At 32.5% G+C, this 14197-nt stretch overlaps 1 protein-coding gene across 1 annotated transcript; it reads left to right on the top strand.

The window, feature by feature from the left end:
* Positions 1 to 7355: 7355 nt before the first annotated feature.
* LOC135953229 (uncharacterized) lies at positions 7356 to 12683 on the top strand. The gene is made up of 3 exons (XM_065503015.1): positions 7356 to 10911; positions 11173 to 12468; positions 12574 to 12683. The coding sequence occupies exons 1-3, from the start codon at positions 7356 to 7358 to the stop codon at positions 12681 to 12683; spliced, it is 4962 nt and encodes a 1653-aa protein (XP_065359087.1).
* Positions 12684 to 14197: the final 1514 nt, after the last annotated feature.

The following is a 14197-nucleotide window of genomic DNA, read 5'->3' as shown; positions in this document are numbered from 1 at the left end:
CACATTAAATTTCCTTTTTTCGCGGTTTGTTTCGAATTTTTTTTTTCGTTGTTTCAAATCTTTGTACATTGGTAAGTATATGTGTGTTTGTATGTTTGTATTTTCTTAATATATAACAGTTTACTTGTTGCTTATTTAAGACATCATCATCATCCATTCATTTCCTGCGAGGCAAACCAAACCAACCATTCATTCTATCGATAAATTAAGTTTAAATAACATTTATACTTAAATTTATGTGAAAAGTTTTTGTGCTTTATTCTCTCCACTGCTCTTTTTCCTTTGAATGTTTGCTGTTATATTTGAGCCTTTTTATATTTTTTTAAAATAAAGACTTATGTTCTTTGCTTTTCTTATACTTCCCCAGTTTTGCTTTTATGAATATCAAGTTATTTTATATTAAATTGAGTGTGTATATTAGGTTAGTCATTTCATTTGTTTTATAAGAAAATTTTATGTGATTAAATGGTTTATAATTTCTATACATATTGGTATTTGTTCTAATTGACATAAAGAGGGCTATATCAATTGACTTTTTACTTTTCTATTTGTTGCCTATAATGACAGTGTAGTAATTGGGCATATCTTTTAATGAATCCATGTTATATACAGCTGTATTTGGAACCTATGAGGAATAGCAACAATTTTGGAGAATCGTTGAAACTGAATTCAGATGGCTTATATTTATTTGTATTTCAAAATGAAAAAAAAAATCAGTGACACCTATCAATAGACCATATAAAAACCACGTGTCCGAAAACTTAGGTTACTAATCTTTCACCTCTTAAAAGTATGATAATTTCAAAATATGCTTTGAGACATTAAATTGATAGCTACACAGAGAAAACTGATTCTTGATAGCAACCAAATTTGTTGCCAATCGAATGATCCTACCTTAGTGACCGAATTTTACAGTTGTGGCTACAAAATTTTTAAAAGGGTAACAAAAGTTTGGAAGCTTCAACCGAAATTCTTCTTTATCAACTGAATTTCTGTTCATAGAACCGACAAGTTCTAAGTGTACAACCCAATCATTCGGTTGGCAACAAATTCGGTTGCTATCACGAATCTGTTTTCTCTACACGCAGAGAAAAAATATAGTTGAGCATGGTTACTGTAACCATTTCAATATTGTTACAAGTTTTTTTAACTACATTACATGATTGTGGTAACCATTTAAATAGTGTTACAAGATTTTTAACTATATTATAGTCACAGTAACCCTTTACATGATTGTGGTAACCATAATATGGTTAATTTATGATTCACATTATTGTAGCAACCACATATATATGGTTACAGTAAACAAATATATGTTTTTGACAACCATTCATATGATGAAGGACTTATCATCATATTATGTTGCTCTCGGCTTAAGGCTTATCATAATCTGAGAACAACATATTATGATAAAATTATTCATCATAAATATGGTTGCCACAAACATATATTTGTTTACTGTAACCATATATATGGTTGTTACAATCATGTGAATCATAAATTAACCATATTATGGTTACCACAATCATGTAAATGGTTACTGTGACTATAATATAGTTAAAAATCTTGTAACACTATTTAAATGGTTACAGTAACCATGCCCAATTATATTTTTTCTCTGAGTGTATGTATAATTTGTTTAAATATTACTTTAAATGTTAAAAAAAATAAATCATCCGATTTTTTATATTACCTACTAAAAATCTTATAAATAAAAGTAAATTCATCACTCAAACCAAGGCCTTGCCTGATATGGGAGCTCTCTACCATCAATTTCGATGGTAAACAAGTGATATACTGAATTTCGTTGTGGCCGTACAAGCACGGAAGATGTCGAACTTTCTGAACTCCCAGTTGAGGTCTCTAGACCCGAAACAATTGAAACAAGTAAGAAAGTATGCTCGGTCAAGCCCGACCGTATAATACCCTACACTAAGTAAATGAGCAAAATAATTTTTCTCTTAAAATTTCAATAAGTTATTATCGTGAATGATTTTCGGAAGATTGCTATGATGGAAGCTATGACTAATTATGAACCGATCGCCATGTATATGAAAGTTATTTGTGTATAATTTTATGTGTATACCAACATTTTTTAGAGATTTATGATCGTTAAAGATATTTTTTAAAGATATTGTGGGCCTTATATGGCAGCTATGAATAATTTTGGACCGATCGCCATGAAATTTGGTTGTGTTATTTATGTTATATGAAAGTTATATGTGTTGAATTTTATGTATATACCATACTTTTTAGCAGATTTACACACGTTAAAGTGATTTTCGGAAGCGGGTCTTATATGGGAGCTATGACTTATTATGGACCGATCATAATAAAATTTGGTGACATGAATTTCGTATATATAAAACTTATTTGGAACAAAATTTGTGATGATACCTATATAAATTAAACATTTATGACTGATAAAGTCCAATTTCGGGAGGACATTTGTATGACGGCTAGGTGAAATAATGGACTGATTTCAGCCAGTTTCAATAGGTTCCGTCCTTGGGCCGAAAAAATTATATGTACCATGTTTTATTGAAATATCTTCAAAATTGCGACCTGTACTCTGCGCACAAGGTTTACATGGACAGCCAGCCAGACGACCAGCCAGCCAGCAAGCCAGACAGCAAGTTTAATCGACTCAGAAAGTGATTCTGAGTCTATCAGTATACTTTAAGGTGGGTGTTAGACTAATATTTTTGAGCGTTACAAACATCTGCATAAACGCATAATACGATAAGATGTCGGCCGACCAGACATTGAAACTGCGAGAGATTGAATGTTCAATTGGATATGACAAAGCTTTCCGCAAGATAGGTGCCGGGTTTGCTCACAATCGTCCACAACAGCAATCGTCTGACAAGTTCGCAGTATGTTCGAGTTTTTGCGCCGTTTCGTAAGCATGGACGAAACGTGGATCCATCACAACATACCAGGGTTGCTCGGGGTGAATCGGCGCCAAAGAATGCATAGGTCGGTTTATCTGCCAATAAATTTATGGCGACCGTTTTCTGGGATGAACGTGGTGTAATCCACATTGGCTACCTCAAAAATGGTAAAACAATCAGTGGCGAATATCATACCAAATTCTTATACCAACAATCGACCGCATTTGGCAAAGAAAATTTTTCTTTTTCATCAGGACAATGCAAGGGTTCAGACATGAACAATTTCCATGGCAAAAATCAATAGGCTACGAATTGATCCCTCATCCGCCCTCCGGCTTTAGTCCCAAGTGAATATTTCTTGTTTCCAAACCTGAAGAAATTGCTCGACGGAAAGAAATTTGACTCCAACGATGAAATCATCTCGCAAACAAATACCTAATTTGATGAACTCGACAAATCTTATGAGACAAATCAATATGTTTATTAGTATTGAAAAAATAGCTTTAAAATTTATCTTGGTTGTTATTAATGGTGTAATTGTTATGCGATGCACTTTGAATAACAGTATTTCTAACATCAGATTATCAACGGTTTTTTAAGATTTAATAGAATACAGAATTGTTCTTGAAAAACAAATTTCGTATACTTTGTATTTTTAATATTTTTTAGTGTTTACTCTGGACAAAATTTATATCTTGAACAATTTTGAACTGAAACAAAAAAGTTAGCAATGTCATAGCAATTGAATTTTTACCTGTTTTACTATTGTCACAGTTTTTATTATCAACAGTAAAAAATGTCAAACAAATTTTCTTGATTTAAATTTTTCATATCTGACAGTAATTTTTGGTGCCACTGAACGTATGATTATTATAATATCAATCATACTACAGTTTATAGGATTGTATCAGTCTTTATAAAATGGTAATATAAATTACCTTAAATGTAGGCTGTATGAAATTTCGTCAAAATCGTACAACGAAATCGGGGATCTAACGTTCATGGGTTAAATTATCAACACAAATGAGCAGCACATCGTTGGAGGTTTTTTCATAAATTTAAATATATTTAGATGTCTGTTTATCCTAAAAAAAAATTATTTATACTATTGGCTAAAATAATTGTTGCTCAAACGTTGTTCAGATAAAAATACTTTGCTCTCATTTGATTACTGATAGTTCAATTTATAAACCGTCAAAATTATAAGGTCAGTGCTACTAAATCTCCAAACTAATTGTTATATTTGTAAAACACAATGCGACAGAGTATAGAATTATCTGAACTTGAAAAAGTTTTGATTGGAGGAATTTTATAACAAAAACTCGTGAATGTTCTGGGCTGTCACAGAATTCTATTTCAATCGAAAGTGGAATTATTTGAGAATTTTGCTTTTTCACAAAAACTAAAAAAAGAAAATTTTTGGAATAAAACCGCCTTCCGTGGAATTGAATTTTGTTTAATATTATTGAGTTTTCCTCAAGTTTTCATTAATATCTTTACTTAATTTTTGATTTAATAAGCAAAACATTGCCAACTCAAAATTAAATATTTATTTTTGCGAATTAACTGAATTAATTGGAATATAACGAAGGTAGAACAAAATATAGTGCAAAAATGATAAATGGTGACAGGTTTGTATATAACCAAAATTTGAAATAGAGTCAGTATTGGATTTTTTTATTTGTATCCAATTACATTTTAAAACCAAAAACGTTTTTTAGATTTTTAACGAAGTCTACATTATTAAAATGTAATAATTAGTTCTAGACGGGAATTCCCGGGATCCCAGGAAATTTCAAAATTAATCCCAATTTCCCGGGAAACGAAAAAATGCATAAATTAAAAAAATTCAACCTTATATTCAAATTCACTTAAAAATTCACTTTTCCGATATTTTGGTTTGTAAATACAACTAACAGTAGTCAAATGAGAGAAAAGGATTCTTAACTGGACAACGTTTGAACAACAAGTATTTTACACAATAGTACCAATCAATTATATTTTCATTTTAGTATAAACAGAACGAAAAGTACGTGACCTTACAATATTAACGAGCATATAGCATACCAACGAATCGTTTCATCCAACTCAATTTGGTTCTTCAATATTTCTTAAATGATAAAAAAAAATCGTATCTTTTAAATTTTTTTCGCCCATATTGCATTTAAAAGGAGTAGTAAAGTAAACAATAAATAACTTTGAATACAGCGGATCATATTTCATAACAAAATATTTAGTTTTAACTTTACACTTTCATTATGATGATGTTGGTTGGTTGTGCTAAAATTTGCATTTATATTAAATTTATTATACAAGAGCAGCAAGCGTTCATACACATTCAATGACTGACTGTGTCTGATTATATATTGGTAAATGTATGGGTATATATTTATAATGTATGTGTGAATGGTGCATATCTATGCGTGTTTGCCTGCCAGCCCTTCAGTCAGTCAGCAAGTAAGAGTATTAAAGCCATTTATTTATTATGATGTGTCGATTGAAAAACAAGTGTTTTTTTCACAAATATTCTTCAATATTGCATAGCCAGCTAGAAAAATTGGAGGGAGTAAGTAAAAGAGATGAAGGCAAAAAAATCAAATTAAATAAATTGCATATTGTCAAAAATGTGGCAGAAAAAATTAATATAAATATATTAAAAAAGTTGGTCTGTATTTGAAATGATAATGTTTTAAAATACAAACTGTCAATAATATTAATAGGCTTAAAACGGTGTGTTTTTATTGCACACACAAACCAGCATACACATTCTCAAATGCAAATAAACCCAGCAGTTAAGTAAGTAGTCAATGTATCCCTTATATACAGTAATTTTCACTCATTTCTGACCACTTGGCTGACTCCAATTTATATATTTTGGGTCATTTGACACGTATATGCTCTGTATAGTGCAGATAGAAGTCAATTAATTACTTTATACATCCCAAGTAATCTATAATGGAGTCAACTGTCACTGAAGTGTCTTTAAGTATTATAGAGAGTAGTCACTTTAAACATTTATTTTGTACTCCACTTTTCGTGAGTAATTCGTACAAACTGGTATTATACAGATTGTGTTGATATATTTAACCCTCTAACCCGAAAATTTTAAAATGCTAAAAAAAAAGTTGTCGAATAATTTTTTTAGGGTAACTATGACCCAATAAACTCAGAACAGCCATCAGAAAATAATTTGCAAATTAAGTTTAGGAATCAGGTGCAAAAAGGTGAAGAGTGTTGTTGAGAAATTTTTAAATTACCTCAACCCTAAATTTACTTATTTTATTAAACCTACAATATTGCATTTCAAATTATCATCGTACATGAAGTTAATTATCATTAGCGTCTTATTTATAATTAGTTTGTAATAATCATTAGTCTCGTTGATTACGATCATATAGAGAAATGTAAATAATGTGTAAATATGTATGTACAAAAAGATGATCACATAATAGTGGTTTTGCTGCATACTCATACTCTCTTTTAATTTCTCTTATACATTTATCAGAATGTATCAACTCAGTGTAAAACAACTGGAGAAATAAAATAACTGTTTTGCATTTATTCTTATTAAATAAGCAATGCATATTTACATATTATACTTAAATAATTAAATGCACTTTTATATACTTTTTATTCTTCTTTAAGCAGTCAAAAGTAATAGACACGCTTATACTTTAAATAAAGTTGAATTGTCAAATAGTATAAAATAGAGTGTGCCATTATTTTGTTATACTTTAATAAAAGTAGTAGACTTTTTTTGGAAGAATTTTCTAAGTTCGTAAACATTGGTGCCGAAACCCGGGAATCTTTAGATCCCAAATTATTTCTAAAGAGGGAAACCGAAAGTTATTTGCAATTTTAATAAAATTTGGTAAGCTACTAATATTGATGTGTCTGTGAAAATTAAATGGAAATTTAAACAGTGAATATTGAATTTTATTAAGATTAAAAAAATAACCGGAGTTTTTTCTTTTTATTTTTCTAAAAAATATGTTAATAGTGCTAACATACTACAATTATTGAATTTACAGTAATTTGATCTTTGTACACTTTACAACGTGTTGGTTAATGTGTTCATAATTCTTTGAATTTTATGATATTTATGATTTCATTAAATTGCTAGTACAACTGTACAATATTATTCATTAAATTTATGAATCTAATTTATATCATACACTTGACCAACCAAGCTTAATTTCATTTGCTCTTTTTATTTTTCAAATTTCTTGGTACAACTGTACATATTAAGAGCAATAACTTTCGATATTTTTTGGTACAATAGATATTTATATAAATTCTGTGTAATACACGTGATCAATAACTTGATTTGATTATTTTTTTAAATTGAAATTTTATAAATAATCAATTGATTATTTTGAACATTTGAGGAATAAATTCGTAATATTATAATATTGCTTTTCCAATTTGGATCTTTATTTTTTATATTGATATTTAGTCGAAATGTGTGATTTGCAAGCTCTTATAGAAATTCAAAGGAATTTATTGAGCACGGTAAAACGTCTTAATGAAAGATTTTTGTCAAAGGACAGCTCGGAAAAGACACGTGGTTATATTGATGCTCTTACTTCAGAGCTTGAATGTTTATTTCAGACGTTTAAATGTCAACACGACGAAATTTCAAGAGTCATTCGAGAAACTTCCTTAAACCCTTCTGATGTGCCATATATGGCCGATGAGAGCTTCTTTGAGTTTTCGGAAATTTACTTTTCATTTAAGGGCAGACTGCTAGATAGTTTACCGACTGATACAACACGTTCTCCATTAAGTAGCACCTTTGCTATGCCAACTGGGCATGCAGATATGAGCGCAACTATGGATGCAAGACTTCCTAAGATTTCCCTTCCAAAATTTTCTGGTGAATACATTGATTGGATACCCTTTCGTGATATTTACTTATCATTAGTGCATACAAACGCATCTCTTTCTAAGATTCAAAAATTTTATTATCTAAAAGGAACTCTTACTGGAGAGGCAGCTTCTCTTATTAAGACCATTTCCGCCACAGAAGCTAACTACACTTCTGCTTGGAATATTTTAGAGACAAGATATCACAATAAACGTGCGATAGTGGGTACCCTAATTCAAAAACTTTTTAATATTCCAAAATCTGATGGCAGTTTTCAAAGCATTAAATCCTTATTGGATACTACCCAAGAATGCATTTCCTCTTTGAGGAATCTGGACATTGATACTACTACTTGGGATCCATTATTAATATATTTAATTTGTCAAAAACTTGACCTTCAGACAAGAAGAGAATGGGAACATTCATTGAAATCATCAACAGAAGTTCCAAACCGCTCAGAAATGTTTTCTTTCTTAGAAAGAACCTTTAGATCATTGGAATCATTGAATGAATTGGCACCTGCCAACAGTAAAATTTCTCAGGGAAACAATTCTAGGAATAAGAAGCAGTCATATGTTCATAACGGCAATATTTCAAAATCAAAGTCGATTTCATGCTTGTTTTGTGGAAAGGCTCATTACCTTTCACAATGTTACAAATTTCTAGCTTTGCCTTGGAAATCCAAGAATGACTTCTTAGCTAATAGAAACATTTGCAGAAATTGTTTATCTGCCAGTCATACTCAAGACAAATGCAATAGCTCGAATAGGTGTGGAACTTGTAAACAGCCTCACCATACGGTATTACATGTTGACGAGTCTGTATCAGCTCAGAATTCTAATATAATTCCATCATCAACACTTAACTCCAACCATTTGGCAAATGAGCCAGTAGCTACTCATAGCTCTCAGTCACCTGTTAATGTTTTGTTATATACAATACGCCTTTTCGTCAATTCTAACGCTGGTCATTTACCATTAAGAGCTCTTTTGGATCCTGGTTCTCAGGGAACTTTAATTTCTGAATCTGCTGTGCAGATTTTGCGTTTACCTAAACGGAGGTCACATTGTAAGGTGATTGGTGTGGGAACTGAATGTGAGAGTATGTCGAAACACTCTGTTTATCTTGAGTTAATGTCGCGTTATAAACGACTTGTGCTATCTTGCACCGCCTTAGTTCTATCAAATATTTCTTCATACAAACCGAATCTATCTTCGAAGGAAATAAATTTACCTAACTTGAATAATGAGGACTTGGCTGATCCGTTCTTTTTTCAGAACGATCCAATTGACATTATTCTAGGCTCTGACGTTTGTTCAAAAATTAAGATTCCTACTGAATCATTTGTTCATAATGATTTGTTTTTTCAAAATACGTATTTCGGATGGGTTTTTTCGGGCTCATCCAAATCAATGACATCGAACCAGATTACTTATCATAATGTTAATTTGGAGAATCTCTTAAGGGCCTTTTGGGAGCAAGAGGAGATTATTTCTGGCCGAGATTTATCTAATGAAGAATTGGCTTGTGAGAATTATTTTAAAGCTACAGTTAAGCGTAATTCATCTGGTCGCTATGTGGTGAATCTACCATTTAGATCATTATTACTGACTGGCGATTTACCCAAAATTCATAACAATATGATCGGTGCTTTGAAACGATTTCAACAGCTTGAAACTTCCTTTTCTAAGCGTTCAGCATTCGCCGAAAATTATAAAAATTTCATGCGTGAATATGAGTCTTTAGGTCATATGACTAAAATTGGAACATATCCTGGTAGTGTTGAGGAAAATTGCTATTTCTTGCCACATCATGGAGTTTTTAAAGAAGAAAGCACTACCACAAAATTAAGGGTAGTTTTTGATGGCAGTAGCCACATTGAAGGAAGAAAGTCTTTGAATGAGGAACTTTCTCCAGGCCCTCCATTACAGAACGATCTACCAACAATTTTGAACAAATGGAGAAAACATAGAATTGCGTTCAGCGCAGATATCGAAAAAATGTTTAGGCAAGTCGAAGTTACTCCTGAACATCGCAAATTTCAGCGAATTTTGTGGCGCTTTAGTCCTCTAGAGGAAATTTCTGTTTATCAATTGAATACGGTGACTTATGGCACGACATCAGCACCTTACCTTTCCATTCGTGTTTTGCAACAGCTTGCTTTAGATTATAAAACGGATTTTCCATATGAATCAAAACTATTGATTTCCGACTCATATGTTGACGACATTATTTCTGGCGCTAATTCTTTGGAAAGAGCAATTACTCTGCAAAGGAATTTATGTACTTTGTTGGGAAAAGGTAGATGTAATCTAAGAAAGTGGATTACAAACTCGGTGGAATTATTAGGTGAAATACCCGAGGAACACAGAGAGAAATCGTTAACATTGAAATTCGACCGTGATAATGTTGTCAAGACACTCGGTATTCAGTGGAATACAACCACCGATTCTTTTTCTTTCAAAGTTAATATTGATCAAACCCGTCCCGTTTCAAAGAGAACTATTTTATCTGAGACTGCTAGTTTATATGACCCATTGGGTTGGTTGACACCTAGTACTGTTATTGCGAAGTCATTATTTAAGGAACTATGGGAGAAGGGTATAGATTGGGATGATAAAATTCCTCATGCAATTGAACAGAAATGGCTACAATATAAATCCACTCTTGCTAGATTTACTGATCTCAGAATTCCACGATGGATACATTACTGTACTGGGTCTCAAGTTGAACTTCACTGTTTTTGTGATGCTTCGACAGTGGCTTACGCTGCTGCTGTTTATGCCAGGGTAATTACTTCTAAAGGCATTTTTGTTAATCTTTTACAAGCAAAGTCTAAAATATCTCCGATAAAGACGGTCTCAATACCGAGACTTGAACTCTGTGCTGCCACTCTATTGGTAAAATTGACCGCAAAAGTCAAAGCTTCATTTTTGGATGTGGCAATCCAGGAAATTTTCTTTTGGAGTGATAGCTCCACAGTTTTAAGTTGGATTAGAAAACCACCATCAAATTGGACTGTTTACGTGGCCAATCGAGTTGCCGAGATCCAACGTCTTAGTAATCCTTTACAATGGAAATATGTTCCATCTGCTTTAAATCCTGTCGATTGTGCATCCAGGGGAATTTTTCCTCATGACCTAATGGAATGTAATACGTGGTGGCACGGTCCAAAGTTTTTATATGAATCACCATCTTCGTGGCCCAAATCTCTTTCAATTTTTGATACTTCTCAGGAGAGAAGAAATTCTAAAAAACATGAAATTTTTGTTTCAAATACTACATTTAATTTTCACGAGCAAGATGGGAAAGAATCCTTTCATTACCCTTGTTTTTTACTTAAGTTTTCGAAAATGAGAACATTGTTGAGAGTAATGTCACTATGTTATCGATTTGCATATAATACTACAGTTAGTCGAGTGAATAAAAATCTGAAGGAAACTGATTCTTTAAACGTGGCTACTATAAATAATACTTTAAAAGGGTTACTTAAGATTACTCAAGCCATCGATTTTCCGGAGAATACTAGGAAACAGATTTTAAATGGTGATGCTAAACGTAACTCACTTTTGAAACTAATGCCTTTCATTGGTAATGATGACTTTATTCGTGTAGGTGGTCGTTTGCGTAATTCTACCTTACCATATGATGTTAAACATCCAATACTTTTGTCTAAAATGAATCCCCTTTCCAGTCTCATAATAAGAGAAGCACATGAAAACACTTTACATGGCGGCATTACTTTGACCATGTCTTACGTGAACAGAAAATATTGGATAGTATCTGGCAATCGATTGGCTAAGAAAATTATAGGTAGTTGTATACGTTGCTTTAAATATTCTGCTAAATCTGCTACTCAGATTATGGGAAATCTACCTCCGGTGCGTCTAAACGTCACCAGGCCGTTTAAGCATAGTGGCGTTGATTACGCTGGTCCAATTTCCGTAAAAAACTCAACTTTCCGATCTGCTATTATATCTAAAGGATATATTTGCCTTTTTGTGTGTATGGTAACTAAAGCCATTCATTTGGAGGCAGTTTCCGACATGACAACAAATGCTTTTTTAGCAGCTTTTCGCAGATTTGTATCCCGCAGAGGTGTTTGTACGGACATTTACTCAGATTGCGGTACGAATTTTATAGGTGCATCGAAAGAGCTTCAGGTCCTGTTTCACCGGAATAGAAAATCCATTCCTGAAGACTTGCGTAATTCTTTAGTATCATTGGGAACGGAATGGCATTTTATTCCACCTGCCTCACCAAATTTTGGAGGTCTATGGGAGGCGGGTGTGAAATCTGTAAAACACCATTTAAAACGAGTTATGCATGACAAAATTCTAAGCTTTGAAGAGCTTACAACACTACTTTGCCAGATAGAAAGTTGTCTGAACTCGCGACCGCTGTGCCCGTTGTCATCTGATCCATCTGATATGGATGCCTTGACGCCAGCCCATTTCATAATAGGAGAGCCAACCAATTGCATACCGGAAGAAAATCTCCTTGATATGAATATAAATCGTCTATCACGATGGAAGACAATCCAAAATCTTAAACAACATTTTTGGAAACGTTGGTATTTGGAATATCTAAATCGCATGCAAGCTCGTCCCAGATGGCTTAAATCCACACCAGATGCCAAAAAAGGTGATCTTGTTCTAATTTCTGATGACAGATGTGGTCCTGGCCAATGGCTGATGGGTCGAATATGTGAGGTACACCCTGGCCAAGACGGCAGGGTTCGGGTAGTATCCATTTTATCTAAAAATAAAATTATTAAGCGACCAATATCTAAAATTTGTTTTTTTCCAACAGATTCAATACAAGAGGTATCTACACTGCAATATGAACCTGTATCATCTGCTAAACGGACGGAGCCTGATCCTGACGCTGTGAGTCGGAGCATAGCGAAGTCCACTGACTAAAACAAAACACTCCCAACTTTAGGCCGTCCTTTCGTTTGTTCGGCACTCTCAAGAACTATTGTTCTTGGGGGGCAGCATGTTGAGAAATTTTTAAATTACCTCAACCCTAAATTTACTTATTTTATTAAACCTACAATATTGCATTTCAAATTATCATCGTACATGAAGTTAATTATCATTAGCGTCTTATTTATAATTAGTTTGTAATAATCATTAGTCTCGTTGATTACGATCATATAGAGAAATGTAAATAATGTGTAAATATGTATGTACAAAAAGATGATCACATAATAGTGGTTTTGCTGCATACTCATACTCTCTTTTAATTTCTCTTATACATTTATCAGAATGTATCAACTCAGTGTAAAACAACTGGAGAAATAAAATAACTGTTTTGCATTTATTCTTATTAAATAAGCAATGCATATTTACATATTATACTTAAATAATTAAATGCACTTTTATATACTTTTTATTCTTCTTTAAGCAGTCAAAAGTAATAGACACGCTTATACTTTAAATAAAGTTGAATTGTCAAATAGTATAAAATAGAGTGTGCCATTATTTTGTTATACTTTAATAAAAGTAGTAGACTTTTTTTGGAAGAATTTTCTAAGTTCGTAAACAAGTGTTCAGGGATGTAAAAAGTAATTATGATACGATTTTACTGACAAACTAATAAAAAATATACAAAAAGTTAGAAAATGTGTTTTATTTTCTACGATGATACTCTTAAAAACAATTTTTGGCATTTGAGCAGCATAAATGAAGATCGCATTTTGAGCAAACACACTGTGTTTGCGACTATTTGCATAGTTTGCTGAATCTTTTTTGCCTAACCAGATTGGCAAGTGGTCGATATTGTAATAACGGATGTCATTAATTGGATGTTTTGCTTTTTCGCCAACTTTTGAACTTCCTGGCTGTGGATCTTTAATCCGGATAATTTAATCCGTTTTCGGCCTCTATCTGCTATTCCTATCATTTTTTTATATCTAACAAACACAAGTAATAAAGTATGGTCGGTCAAGCCCGACCATATAATACCTTACACTAAGTAAAAGAGCAAAAACATTTTTTTTTTAAAAATTTCAATAATTTATATTTGTGAGTGATTTTTGGAAGTGGGCCTTATATGGGGGCTATGACCAATTATGCAACGATCACCATGAAATTAGGTCGTGTGATTTATGTCTATATGAAAGTTATTTATGTTGAATTTTGTGAGTATACCAACATTTTTAAGCGCTTTATGCATGTTAAAGGGATTTTCGGAAGCGGGTCTATATGGAAGCTATGACTAATTATGGACCGATCGTAACAAAATTTGGTGACATGAATTTTGTATATATAAAAGTTGTTTGGAGTGCAATTTGTGGAGATACATTTATAAATTAAACATTTATGACCGATAAAGTCCAATTTCGGAAGGACATTTGTATGGGGGCTAGGTGAAATAATGGACCGATTTCAGCCAGTTTCAATAGCGTTGGTCCTTGAGCCGAAAAAATAAT

This window comes from Calliphora vicina, chromosome 1 (assembly GCF_958450345.1).
Source record: "Calliphora vicina chromosome 1, idCalVici1.1, whole genome shotgun sequence".
NCBI lineage: Eukaryota > Metazoa > Arthropoda > Insecta > Diptera > Calliphoridae > Calliphora > Calliphora vicina.
Note: the sequence above shows the minus strand (reverse complement) of the source record. Positions and strands in the feature narration are given on the sequence as shown.

Bases quoted from the DNA above. Each gene is read 5' to 3' on its own strand.
- LOC135953229 (XM_065503015.1), top strand. From the start codon at position 7,356: ATGTGTGATTTGCAAGCTCTTATAGAAATTCAAAGGAATTTATTGAGC. The intron at 10,912-11,172 runs GTAATACGTGGT...ATAATACTACAG, and splicing joins TCCTCATGACCTAATGGAAT to TTAGTCGAGTGAATAAAAAT. The intron at 12,469-12,573 runs GTGAGGTACACC...TTTTTCCAACAG, and splicing joins ATGGCTGATGGGTCGAATAT to ATTCAATACAAGAGGTATCT.